The sequence below is a fragment of the Bubalus kerabau genome, chromosome 10 (assembly GCF_029407905.1).
Source record: "Bubalus kerabau isolate K-KA32 ecotype Philippines breed swamp buffalo chromosome 10, PCC_UOA_SB_1v2, whole genome shotgun sequence".
NCBI classification, from domain to species: domain Eukaryota; kingdom Metazoa; phylum Chordata; class Mammalia; order Artiodactyla; family Bovidae; genus Bubalus; species Bubalus kerabau.
In genome coordinates this window covers 105,329,660-105,341,690 of record NC_073633.1, presented here as the reverse complement: position 1 = coordinate 105,341,690, position 12,031 = coordinate 105,329,660, and the positions used below count along the sequence as shown (strand labels likewise).

The 12,031-nt window shown below is 43.5% G+C and overlaps 1 protein-coding gene across 5 annotated transcripts in view; it reads left to right on the top strand.

Moving 5' to 3' along the window:
- PTPN21 (protein tyrosine phosphatase non-receptor type 21) overlaps positions 1-12,031 on the top strand; it is a 76,511-nt gene that overhangs the window by 33,016 nt on the left and 31,464 nt on the right. For 4 of the 5 annotated variants that reach the window (XM_055538834.1, XM_055538838.1, XM_055538837.1 and 1 more), the window contains 5 exons: positions 1,796-1,965; positions 7,199-7,296; positions 8,748-8,815; positions 9,833-9,903; positions 11,872-11,959. In XM_055538834.1, coding sequence (XP_055394809.1) covers positions 1,796-1,965; positions 7,199-7,296; positions 8,748-8,815; positions 9,833-9,903; positions 11,872-11,959 — 495 coding nt within the window. Of the gene's footprint in view, positions 1-1,492; positions 1,540-1,795; positions 1,966-7,198; positions 7,297-8,747; positions 8,816-9,832; positions 9,904-11,871; positions 11,960-12,031 lie in introns of those variants that run through there. The other variant, XM_055538839.1, reaches the window with a different exon arrangement.

Sequence of the window (12,031 nt, the reverse complement as noted above, 5' to 3'; positions counted from 1 at the left end):
CTGGGTCGTATGGTAGTTCCAGATATTTGCTCCCATCCTGTGTCTTTTCTTTTTGCTTATGGTTTCTTTTGTTGTGCAAAAGCTTTTACGTTTCAGTAGGTACCATTTATTTTTGTTGGGAAGCGGATCAAAAAAGATATTGCTGCTATTCATGGCAGAGAGTGTTCTGCCCATGTTTTCAGCCAAGAGTTATAGTGTCCAGCCTTAGATTTAGGTGTCTAATCCATTTTGCGTTTATTTTTATGTATGGTATTAGAGAGTGTTTAAATTTCATTCTTTTACGTGTAACTGTTCAGTGTTCCCAGCATCACTTACTGGGGAGACTGTCTCTTCTCCACTGTGTACTCCTGCCCTCTTGGTCATAGATTAGTTGACCATAGGTGCATGGGTTTACCTCTGGGCTTTCTGTGCTGTTCCACTGAGGTGTATTTCTGCTTTCGTGCCAGTACCAAACTGTTTTGATGAGTGTAGGTTTTGTAGTACAGCATGAAGTTAGGGAATCTGATTTCTCCAGCTCCATTTTTCTTTATCAAGATTGCTTTGGCTATTGCAATTGCATCTTTACCACTAGAATTTACAGTATTTACATGAAATTATTTATTTATAGCAGAGAAGGCAACGGCATCCCATTCCAGTACTCTTGCCTGGAAAATCCCATGGACGGAGGAGCCTGATAGGCTGCAGTCCATGGGGTTGCTAGGAGTCTAGCGACTTACGACTGAGTGACTTCACTTTCACTTTTCACTTTCATGCATTGGAGAAGGAAATGGCAACCCACTCCAGTGTTCTTGCCTGGAGAATCCCAGGGACAGGGGAGCCTGGTGGGCTGCCGTCTCTGGGGTCGCACAGAGTCGGACACGACTGGAGCGACTTAGCAGCAGCAGCAGCATTTATTTATAGATGCCAAATTTGAATATAGTGACAAGTTGAATTAATACTATCTGGTCAAAATTTAGGAAGAACCCAAGTTATGCTTATTATAAAATATTAATTATGATACATTTAATATTTTGATTTTTAAAAGCTAAACTTTTTTTTCTTGGCTGTGCAATGCAGGATCTCAGTTCCCTGACCAGACGTTGAACCCAGGCCACAACAGTGAAAGCACTGAATCGTAACCACTAGACCACCAGGGAACTCACTGAAAACTACATATTTTTTCAGTATTTTTTTGTTGTTGAACTTACGAAAATTGTGTAGTATCTGTTGAATTCTGATATCTAGACACTTTTTGTGCAGGGTTCAAGAAATAGTGTGCAAGTGTAAGTGACCTTTGCCTCTGTTTTTTTTTCCCCGACTGTGTGGCATGTGGGATCTTACTTCCTCAACCGGGGATTGAACCTGTTCCCACTGCAGGGAAGCACGGAGTCTTAACCACTGGACCACCAAGGAGGTCCGCGCCTCTGTTTCCTGAATGAGTATCTATACAGAGATAGAACTTGCCTCTTGTTTGTTTTTTACCCCCTTTAGGTTTTGCCGTGGTCCCTTTCTGAGCAGAGAAGCAATAGGAAACTGTGGTCTCTTGGTCCCAGGTCATGGGTGTGTTGTTGTTCAGTCACTGGGTTGTGTCCAGCTCTTTGTGACCCCATGTCCCCGAAGCACACCAGACTCCTCTGTCCTCCACTGTCTCCGGCAGTTGGCTCGAGTCCATGTCCATTGGGTTGGTGATGCCATCTAACCGCCTCACCCTCTGCCCGCCCCGCCGCCCCATGAACAGTATGAAACGGTCACGGACTAGAGCAGGCAAATTCTTCTGTCTGTCTCTGCTTCCTTCAGTGACTGTCCCTCTTTCCAGATCACTTACTTCAGCCTCTGGTATTACAACAAGCAGAATCAGCGCCGGTGGGTGGATCTGGAAAAACCTCTGAAGAAGCAGCTGGATAAACACGCGTTGGAGCCTACCGTCTATTTTGGAGTGGTGTTTTACGTGCCTTCAGTCTCACAGCTGCAGCAGGAGATTACCAGGTAAGGAAGAAGGTGCTGTGTGTTTTCAGGGAATCCAGTGAGATTGAAAAGTGAAACTAAGGTTGGAGGAGTCGGGAGGTAAAACTGACCTTTGCCCTCTCACCACGCGTTTTTAGCCACAGCATTGCCTGGAGGTTCTGGTATGTGGTGTGTCAGAGTGCTTTATGGCATGTTGCCTGACTTATGGGTTCACTGGGCACTAAGGAACGATTACAAGGAAAAATGACGTTTTTACCCTGGCTGTGAACTCCTCTTGAAGTGATGTCACCCCTAATGTATTTATGGATTTGTTTCTGACCTTAGTAACAATGAAATGAGAGAGGAGATTTTTCAAAAAGAGCCACAAAATATGTGTTTACTCCTCAAGAAAATGTGTAGAAGTTCTGACCCCAGTAGCCATGTTCTGTACATAGGTGTGGAAGGAGAAAGACGTGGGGGAAGGGTTTGAGATCAGAAAATATTGGCTAATAAATGCACTTAAAAGGAACACATGCAGAAAGCATAGAATGTATTAAGGGCTGGGATAGAGGAACTAAATTTTTTTTTTTTCCTTGAAGATAAGAAAACAAAGAAACAAGGAATCAAGTTTGCATTCTTTTTTTAAAAAATTTTAAGTATAGTTGATGGTTCAGATGGTAAAGAATCTGCCTACAATGTGGGAGACTCAGGTTCAATCCCTGGGTCGGGAAGATCCCTTGGAGAAGGAAATGGCAACCCAGTCCAGTATGCTTGCCGGGAGAATCCCATGGACAGAGGATCCTGGCGAGCCACAGTCCATGGGGTCACAAAGAGTTGGACAGGACTGAGTGACTAACACTTTCACATAGTTGACTTATAGTGTGTGTTAATTCCTACTGTACAGCTTAGTGATTCATACATATAGATACACACACACACATTCCTTTTAGAATATTATTTTCCATTATGGTTTTTCACGGGATGTTACATATAGTTTTCTGTGCTGAACAATAGGACCTTGTTGCTTATCCCAAATTTGGATTCTTGAGCCTGCCTTTTACATTCTCCAGAATCCAGCACTTTTTAACCGTTTAACCTTACTTTCGAGCCAAGCTGGATTACTTCAGTGTCCTGAGCATGCTGCATGCAGTTTCACCTTTGTGTCCGAGACCTTTCTTTCAGATACATGTAACCGGAATCCTGTTCATCTGATTTTAGTTCCAAAGGCACCTCCTCCATAAGCTCCTGTGACCCCTGAGGCTGCAGTGAGCTTTTCCTTCTCCAGACTACTCTAGAAGTTGCTGGTACTTACATTAGGATGGCAGCCATCATAGCCTCTCACTACAGTTATTTGTGTACAGATCTTTTTCTTAGATTTTAAATCCATGTTTTCTTTACCTTTGCCTTTCAAATCATTTCTAACGCAATGGCTTGCAGATAGTAAAAACCTGATACTGCCCTGTGTTTGTGGAATATTCTAAGTACTGAGTTTGCAGTTAATTATTGGAAGAAGATGGATAACCAAAGGAGCTAGAATCAGGTTCTAGGGATTGGCATGAACTGACTACAGAGCAGATCTGAGCTATAAAGATTTCAGAGTAGAAGGAAGGAGGAGAAAACAGTAACTTCCCACTTTGTCTCATTGCTTTGAATGTTTATTGAAGATATAATATGGCCTGTAAGAATTATGCTGGTTACTGTGGGATGAACATACAGGTAGATGTGCTTTACTCGGACGCTGCAGGAGCTGTCCCAGTCTGGTGGAACTGACGGTCTGTGTACATGAACAATTGCAGTGTATTATCATAATACATGCTTTAATCATAGCACGGCCTTCCCTTGTGGCTCAGCTGGTAAAGAATCCACCTGCAGTGTGGGAGACCTGGGTTCACTCCCTGGGTTGGGAAGATCCGCTCAAGGAGGGAAAGGCGAAGTCAAGTGGAATGCCAAGTCAGGTGGGCCTTAGGAAGCATCACTACGAGCAAAGCTAGTGGAGGTGATGGAATTCCGGTTGAGCTATTTCAAATCCTAAAAGATGATGCTGTGAAAGTGCTGCGCTCAATATGCCAGCAAATTTGGAAAACTCAGCAGTGGCCACAGGACTGGAAAAGATCAGTTTTCATTCCAATCCCAAAGAAAGGCAATGCCAAAGAACGTTCAAACTACCACACAATTGTACTCATCTCACACGCTAGTAAAGTAATGCCCAAAATTCTCTAAGCTAGGCTTCAGCAATATGTGAACCGTGAACTTCCTGATGTTCAAGCTGGTTTTAGAAAAGGCAGAGGAACCAGAGATCAAATTGCCAACATCTGTTGGATCACAGAAAAAGCAAGAGAATTCCAGAAAAACATCTACTTCTGCTCATTGACCATGCCAAAACCTTTGTGTGGATCACAGCAAACTGTGGGAAATCCTTAAAGAGATGGGAATACCAGACCACGTGACCTGCCTCCTGAGAAATCTGTATGCAGGTCAGGAAGCAGCAGTTAGAATTGGACATGGAACAACGGACTGGTTTCAAATTGGGAAAGGAATACGTCAAGGCTGTATATTGTTGCCTTGCTTATTTAATTTATATGCAGAGTACATCGTGTGAAATGCCAGACTGGGTGAAGCACAGGCTGAAATCAAGGTTGCTGGGAGAAATATCAATAACTTCAGATATGCAGATGACACCACGCTTAGGGCAGAAAGCAAAGAGGAACTAAAGAGCCTCTTGATGAAAGTGAAAGAGGAGAATGAAAAAGCTGGCTTGAAACTCAACATTCAAAAAACTAAGATCATGGCATGCAGTCCCATCACTTCACGGCAAATAGATGGGGAAACAATGGAAACAGTGAAAGACCTTATTTTGGGGGGCTCCAAAATCACTGCAGATGGTGACTGTGGCCATGACATTAAAAGATGCTTGCTCCTTGGAAGAAAAGCTATGACCAACCTACACAGCATATTAAAAAGCAGAGATGTACTCTGCCAACAAAGGTCCATCTAGTCAAAGCTATGGTTTTCCAGTGGTCATGTACGGATGTGAGAGTTGGACTGTGAAGAAAACTGAGCGCCGAAGAATTGATGCTTTTGAAGTGTGGTGTTGGAGAAGACTCTTTAGAGTCCCTTGGACCGCAAGGCAATCCAACCAGTCAATCCTAAAGGAAATCAGTCCTGAATATTCATTGGAAGGACTGATGCTGAAGCGGAAACTCCAATACTTTGGCTACCTGATGTGCAGAACTTACTCATTAGAAAAGACCCTGACTCTGGGAAAGACTGAAGTCAGGAGAAGGGAATGACAAAAGATGAGATGGTTGGATGGCATCACTGACTCAGTGGACATGAATTTGAGCGAGCTTCAGGAATTGGAGATGGACAGGGAAGCCTGGCGTGCTGCAGTCCATGGGGTCTCAAAGAGTTGGAAACGAGTGAGTGAGTGAACTGAACTGAATTATGGCGCTGGATTCCGAGGAGTGGGTTGCGGGGAATATGAATAGGGAAGGTAAAGACGGTGACTTTTCACTTGACTTTACAAGGAGTTTTCTAGTTAGAGGGAGTAGCTTGTGCAAAGTAAGGGGATAATAAAAGCAACTGATTTATTTTTTCAGGGAATTTCAGATATTAGCTCGAGAGGAGAACCGAGGCTTGGAAAAAGAAATGCCCAAGTCATGAAGTCATAGACCAATAGGTACAGGCGTTTTTGAGTTTTAATGGAAGGGAATGATGAAATGTGTAGTCTACCAAGATCACCCATCATGGAAGGTAGATTAGAGGTTACAAGACTACAGGCAGGAGACCCGTTAGGAAAGATGTGCCATAATCTAGGCTTCAGTCTAGACTGTGCACCTGTTTTCCTGTGATTTGATTAAGAAAAAGACCAAGAACACTTAGAGTGGAATATGTGGACAGCATATTCGATATAGAGTACTTCAGATTGTCCCAGGAGCTCCTGGGAGAAAGTTGCAAGGTTTCCTCATTGACAAGACCCGGTGCTGCCAGCGTTCTCTTTGCTGATTGAGGGAAATCCATGGGTTCTGCACTAGCAGGTAGAGGGTGTAAGTTGGATCTAAATTCTTATTCAAATGGATGGTGTTTTGCTCAAGACTTTTGGTAACGAAGAACGGAAATGTCGAAGGTAAATAAAGTAGGATGATGTAAGGGCTCATATGCAGTGATTAAAGGGGGGGCTCTCCGGGAAGCGCCATTGTGCACTGCACCTGGGTACAGCTCACATCGTGAGCTTTGCAGACATCAAACCCGGAAGAGATTATGGATCCAGGACAGTCCTGTAGACTATTGGCAGAGGGTTGGCAGCTCTTCGTTCAGCACTGTATCCCCAGCGTCTAGAACAGTGCTTGATGCACAGAAGGCCCCAGTAATTACCTTAGTGAATACATGAAAGGAAGGCAGAACAAATCTTCACTGTAGAGCTTTATCAGAACGGAGAAGCCAGCCAGGTGAAATACTGCCGCCTGGCTGCAGGTGGGTGATGCCGCTAGCCACGAGAGCAGCTGTTTGTTAAGTGCCAGCTACGCTGTAGTTTTATGCTAAGAGCTTTACATATATTCCTTGGTGTGTTCAGCCTTGTGAAAGGGTGATAGTACCCACCGTGTACTGGAGTTAATTTAAACCCACAGGTTATGACTTTCCCAAGTTCCTTCAAAATGCTAAATTGGAGATCTGAAGTTTAACTGAAGTTTGCTTGACTAAAGGTTGTGCTGGTAACTAATACCCTATATACTGAAAACATAAACAGAAGTAAGTCCACATTAAAAGACTGTTATAAAGTATTTTAGCAACTATCCTTTTTGGTATTTCAATAAAGAATATTTTATTATGCGCCTGGTCTGAAATGTCAGGAACCATGTTTTCTTCTGACTTTACTGTCCAGGGCTAGGAAAGTCTTACACCACCAAGTTCCTCCAAAGGGTTTTTAAAGTATGGATTGGCCACTGATTCTCTGTTTCTCCAACTAAAACAACAAAACTTACCGAGACTGTTTTACAGGGTACAAGATAGATGACCAGCTATTTCCTAGGTGGCTATAGTTTGTAGCTTTCAAATAACTACAGTTAAGAATAAGTGACTCAATAAATTGTTGTGTCTGTCTGTGTATTTGTCAGTATAGAAATGATCAAGGAACGTTCCTATCATTCTTTGAAATTGTCTGAGCTTAGTTTTGGCTAGTTGATGCTTCTCTACCAAATAATGATAAAATGCATCAGAGGTAATACCAACACTGACTTTTAAAAACTGACCTTTTTTTTTTTTTTTTTTTTAATAGGTATCAGTATTATCTGCAGCTGAAGAAAGATATCTTGGAAGGAAACATTCCTTGTACATTAGAACAAGCAATTCAGCTTGCAGGCTTAGCTGTTCAAGGTAAAGAATGGCAATTGATAATGTAATAGATCAATCAGATTAAAATACATGTTAAACAAAAACAGCAAGGAAATTCTTAAAGTAACTGACTATAGAAAGTAACTACTATAGAGTAGTTTTCTATGTTAGTGGAATATTATTTCTGTTATCTAAGGGGCTTCCTTGTGGAGGAGGAATGGGTTTGAATTACTTGAATGAAATATGAGACTTCTGGAAGGCTAAGCATGTTATCACGTCAGCACAGCACAGACCAACAGTAGAGAGGAAATACATACATATGCACACACACGCGTGCACACACACACACACACACAGCATTTAATATGCCATGTATTCCTCTAGTGCAGGGACCTGATCTGCTGCTAGCTCGTATTTTCAGAAGGAAGATCAGCCAAACAGTGGGGTTGAAAAGGTCACATTCGCTTACACTTCAAGCGTACGTCATTGGTTTGGTTTCTTAAATAGTTGCCCTAGATTATAGAACATTGCCAATCATAATATTATTAGTTTTGTATTTCACAAGTATTTTTGAGTTGTTTGCCGTATGTTTAATCCATATGTGTTTACATGTGTAATGTACTTTGGAAAGACTTCTAATGGGACTTTATTTCAAATAACTGGCATTTAATCTTGGAAATTGAAATTTAATGTGAAGAATGATTAATAAAATTCCTTCAGATGTTAGCAGACATGGAGATATAATATATATTCTTCCTAGATGAAAAAAATGCTCTCTACTCATGAAGCCATATTCCTTTTCAAAGTACTTTGAATCTTCTTAAGTGTTATCTTTGGCTTTAAGAGTTAGTTTTTCATAAGCTTTTTGCTGAGCTATCAGTTTCTTTTACAATTAAAAATTTCTAAACAAATACATCTCACTGTAACATATTCAGATGATCTAATTCCATTCCCTAGAGGTAGTCACTACTATGAATGCTTTGGTTTGTTCTTAACATTTTTTCTGTACATAAGTAGGCATATATGATTATAGGGTAGATTTTTGTTTGTTTTCTAATGACAAAAAAATGAGGTGATTTGTATACAATTTGTAATGTGTGGTTTTTTTTTTTCTACTTTATTAAGAGGCATTTTTTCCAAGTCCAGACACATGAATCTGTCTGGGTAAAGAGTCTGCCTGCAACGTGGGAGACCCGGGTTCGATTCCTGGGTCGGGAAGATCCCCTGGAGAAGGAAATGGCAACCCACTCCAGTATCCTTGCCTGGAGAATCCCCATGGACAGAGGAGCCTGGTAGGCTACAGTCCATAGGGTTACAAAGAGTTGGACACTTTAAAAGGAATTTTTAAAATATACATTTTATAAGCTATAAGGCAGATTTGACTTCTAAATCATAAGCATACCATCTGTATACTTCATATTGAATTTAGTTGTGTATATGTTTTGCTTCCAATTAAACATAATTGACATGTGAATACTTGTGATTTTATATAGCTGATTTTGGTGACTTTGATCAGTATGAATCCCAGGATTTTCTTCAGAAATTTGCCTTGCTTCCTGTGGTAAGAATTCTTTTGACATTGGACATTTTTATCAACAGTGATTTCTAGACCCTTAATAATCCCTGAAATGAAGCCCATATATTAGACTTACTAGGTAGGGATAGAGTTAAAAAAAATCAGCTCCTTCTTGTAAACAACTTAAGTTGTTGCTTTCCCTATTATAGACTTCTAGTCCTTGTAAAAGCACAGAAACAGAAGGGTCTGTGGCCTCGGGGCTGCAGCCAGTGAAATTCATTTTGAGTTTGAATGTGAGTCTAAAGAGAGGCACTCATTTCCAGCTTCTGAGGAACCACAGAAGTTTTGATTTTAACCGAACACTTGAGACCTCACAGAATTATGTTGAAGTGAATATCGTTTCTCATCAGCAATTTAAAGAGTAGGTGACAAAAAGACCCTGCTTTCTACTTTTTGAAGTCAATACTGGTGGCTTGACAGGGAGACTGTGTTGCAACAGCTGTAGGAAGTGGTGCGCTGCTCTGACTGTGGACGCAGCAGCCAGGGGATGACGAGGTGCCGTTACGTGCTGGGCTTGGGACTGGCTGATGAATGTTAACACCTGAAATAACCCGTCTTTAACTCTCTGGGGGCTTCTCAGGTGGCCCAGTGGTAAAGAATCCACCTGCCAAGCAGGAGACGTGGGCTTGATCTCTGGATTGGGAAGATCCCCTGGAGAAGGAAATGGCAACCCACTCCAGTGTTCTTGCATGGAAAACCCATGGACAGCAGAGCCTGATGGGCTACATTCCATGGGGTCGAAAAGAGTTGGACACGACTTCGCAACTAGACAGCAACAGGTTTCTCTGGGATGAATTGAGAAGGCAGGGCAAGTGTTGACTTTTGAGCAGAAGCCACTTAATTCTCAGAAAGGTCATGATTATGTCCTTTAGTGAAGCTCTCAGATACTGATTCTAGCCCTAGTTTTGCCTGCTGGGGACAAGAGTCAATAACAGTAGCACAGATTCCTCCTAAGAAATTTGAGTGATTTGTTTCCATACTTACTGTCGTGTGTTTTTCCAGGAGTGGTTACAGGATGAAAAGGTGTTGGAAGAAGCAACCCAAAAAGTGGCCTTACTGCATCAGAAATACAGGTAACGCTGAGAAGTGGGGGCAGATTAGGATGCGTGCCTGTTTGAATTTGAACCCTGGGTTGACAGCATTGAATGTGGACCTTTACTGCTGCTGCTATGCTTACTCTAGTTACCCAGCTCTCCCCACCTGGGCAGAGCTCTCACCGCCTGCCCAGCGCTCTTCCAGGCACTTCCCCATATTAACCCATCTGTTATTCACGTTGTGTCACTGATGAAGCTGAGAAAGCTGAGAGCGGCCAGCCCCTAAAGGCTGCCCATCCTTCCTCCCACATACAGAAGGTTTGGGCGGTGGCCTGGCCCTGTGTAGGTTAACGCAAGATTAGAGAGACTTGTTTTCCTTTGTGGCAGATGTGATGTTCTGGGTCTGCCCCCAGCCTCACCGCCGCCTTTGGAAGCCTCTCCCTGTCCTCTAGGCAAGCTGTGCTGAGAGCAGCGGGCTTGTTGCTCTGGCCCCTGCTTCTGGGAAGATCCTGGTCTTTGAGAGTGAAGCTGGATGTGTTGTCTGAAAACCCTGTCCTGGAGAATGCTAGGTTTTACGTTAAACCAAGTGCCACTCAGCTCCAAGTACTTTATGTATCATCAAATTCTTAATAACCACTCTTTAAGGTAAATGTTATTATCTCCTTACAGATTGGGAAAATCAAGTTCACAAAGACTATAAATAACTTGCCCAAAGTTACATGTGGTAGAGGTGGGATGTGAACCCAGGTCTGTCTAATTATAACCTATTGTTCACCCCTTCCTGTTAAAAATAACCTTTTCCCTTTAGTCTGTCCCCACTCAAATCCAGACAGTCACTCACAAAAGATTAATTCTCCTAAAATAGCTCTTTCGACTTGTCTCCCCTCCTCTCCTCGAGTGTTTGTGAATCTTCTCGCTTTCCACCAGCCTGAGTTCATCACCCCTGGGATTAAAGGCTTCTCACAAGTTGGTTCAATCCTGCCGTTCCAGCTGTATCTTCTGCTGTCCAAATGAACCCTTTTTTTTCAGCATAATTAATCCTTCGGGCACACCTTGCTCTATCTTTTGTTATTTTCATTCATTCATCTGTGCATCTCCTTCAAAGATAATTTAGTGCTGCTCTTCTGCTATGAGGCGAGTGCTCAATGCTGTGGCACAAAGATGACTAGAACCGTGACCTGCCAGCGTCTCCAGGGGCAGGCAGTGCAGCCCAGTGTCCTAGCAGTTCATAGTTCTCATCGTGAGCGCGGGGGAGAGGCGTGCACAGAAGGTGGTGGGTCTGCGTAGAGCAGGGCAATCCCACAAGGTGACCAAGAGGGTGTGCAGGCTGAGTCTTGATGGGTTCAGAGGCTGACCAGGTGCACACGTGGGTGATAGTTAGACCAGGAAGCACGATGAGCACGTGCAAAGGCTCAGAGGCATGGGGGAGCGTGGCATGTTCAAAGATACAGAGAGTCTGGGGTGGTCGTGGTGGGGGCTACCTTGTGGGTGTGTGGAGCAGCAGAAGGTGAGGTTGGAGAGGAGGTGTCCATGCAGTGGGCACCTTCTCTGCCCACGCTGCCTTCCCGCCTACCTGCCCACCCTTGTCACGCTGTCACTGAAGCCAGCTGCTAGCCCTTACTTGCCCCACTCGCCGTGTGGCGCTCAGCACACAGTGCTTAGTACTTAGTGCTTAGTACTGTCTGACACTTCGGTGGTTTGGAGAGAAGTCTGGCTCTCCCTGAAGTCTTCTCGGGAGGTTGTTTTACTTCCTGCATTCCCCCTGGCCTGCCCCCAGGCCAAGGGGTCGGCCCTGACACCCAGCCCTCAGCATTCAGCACAGTGCTCTTGCATGTAGTTGATTCACAGTAAAAATTGGTGGATTGATGTAACTAATCACAGACGCTTAGAAACTGGAAACGTTTCTAACGCTTTATGCCCGATTGAGACGTAGTTTTTCGCAGACAAGCTCTTCTGAAATTTTTTTAGTCTGTGAACAGTCTGTCTGACAGATCTCTCGGGTTGCAGGGGCCTCACAGCTCCTGACGCGGAAATGCTCTACATGCAGGAGGTAGAGAGAATGGACGGCTATGGGGAAGAGAGCTACCCTGCCAAGGTAAGCGAGGCCCGAAGACGGGGCCCTCCGAAGGGCGCCTGAGTCGTTCAGGCAGGTTAGCAGGGAAGGCCA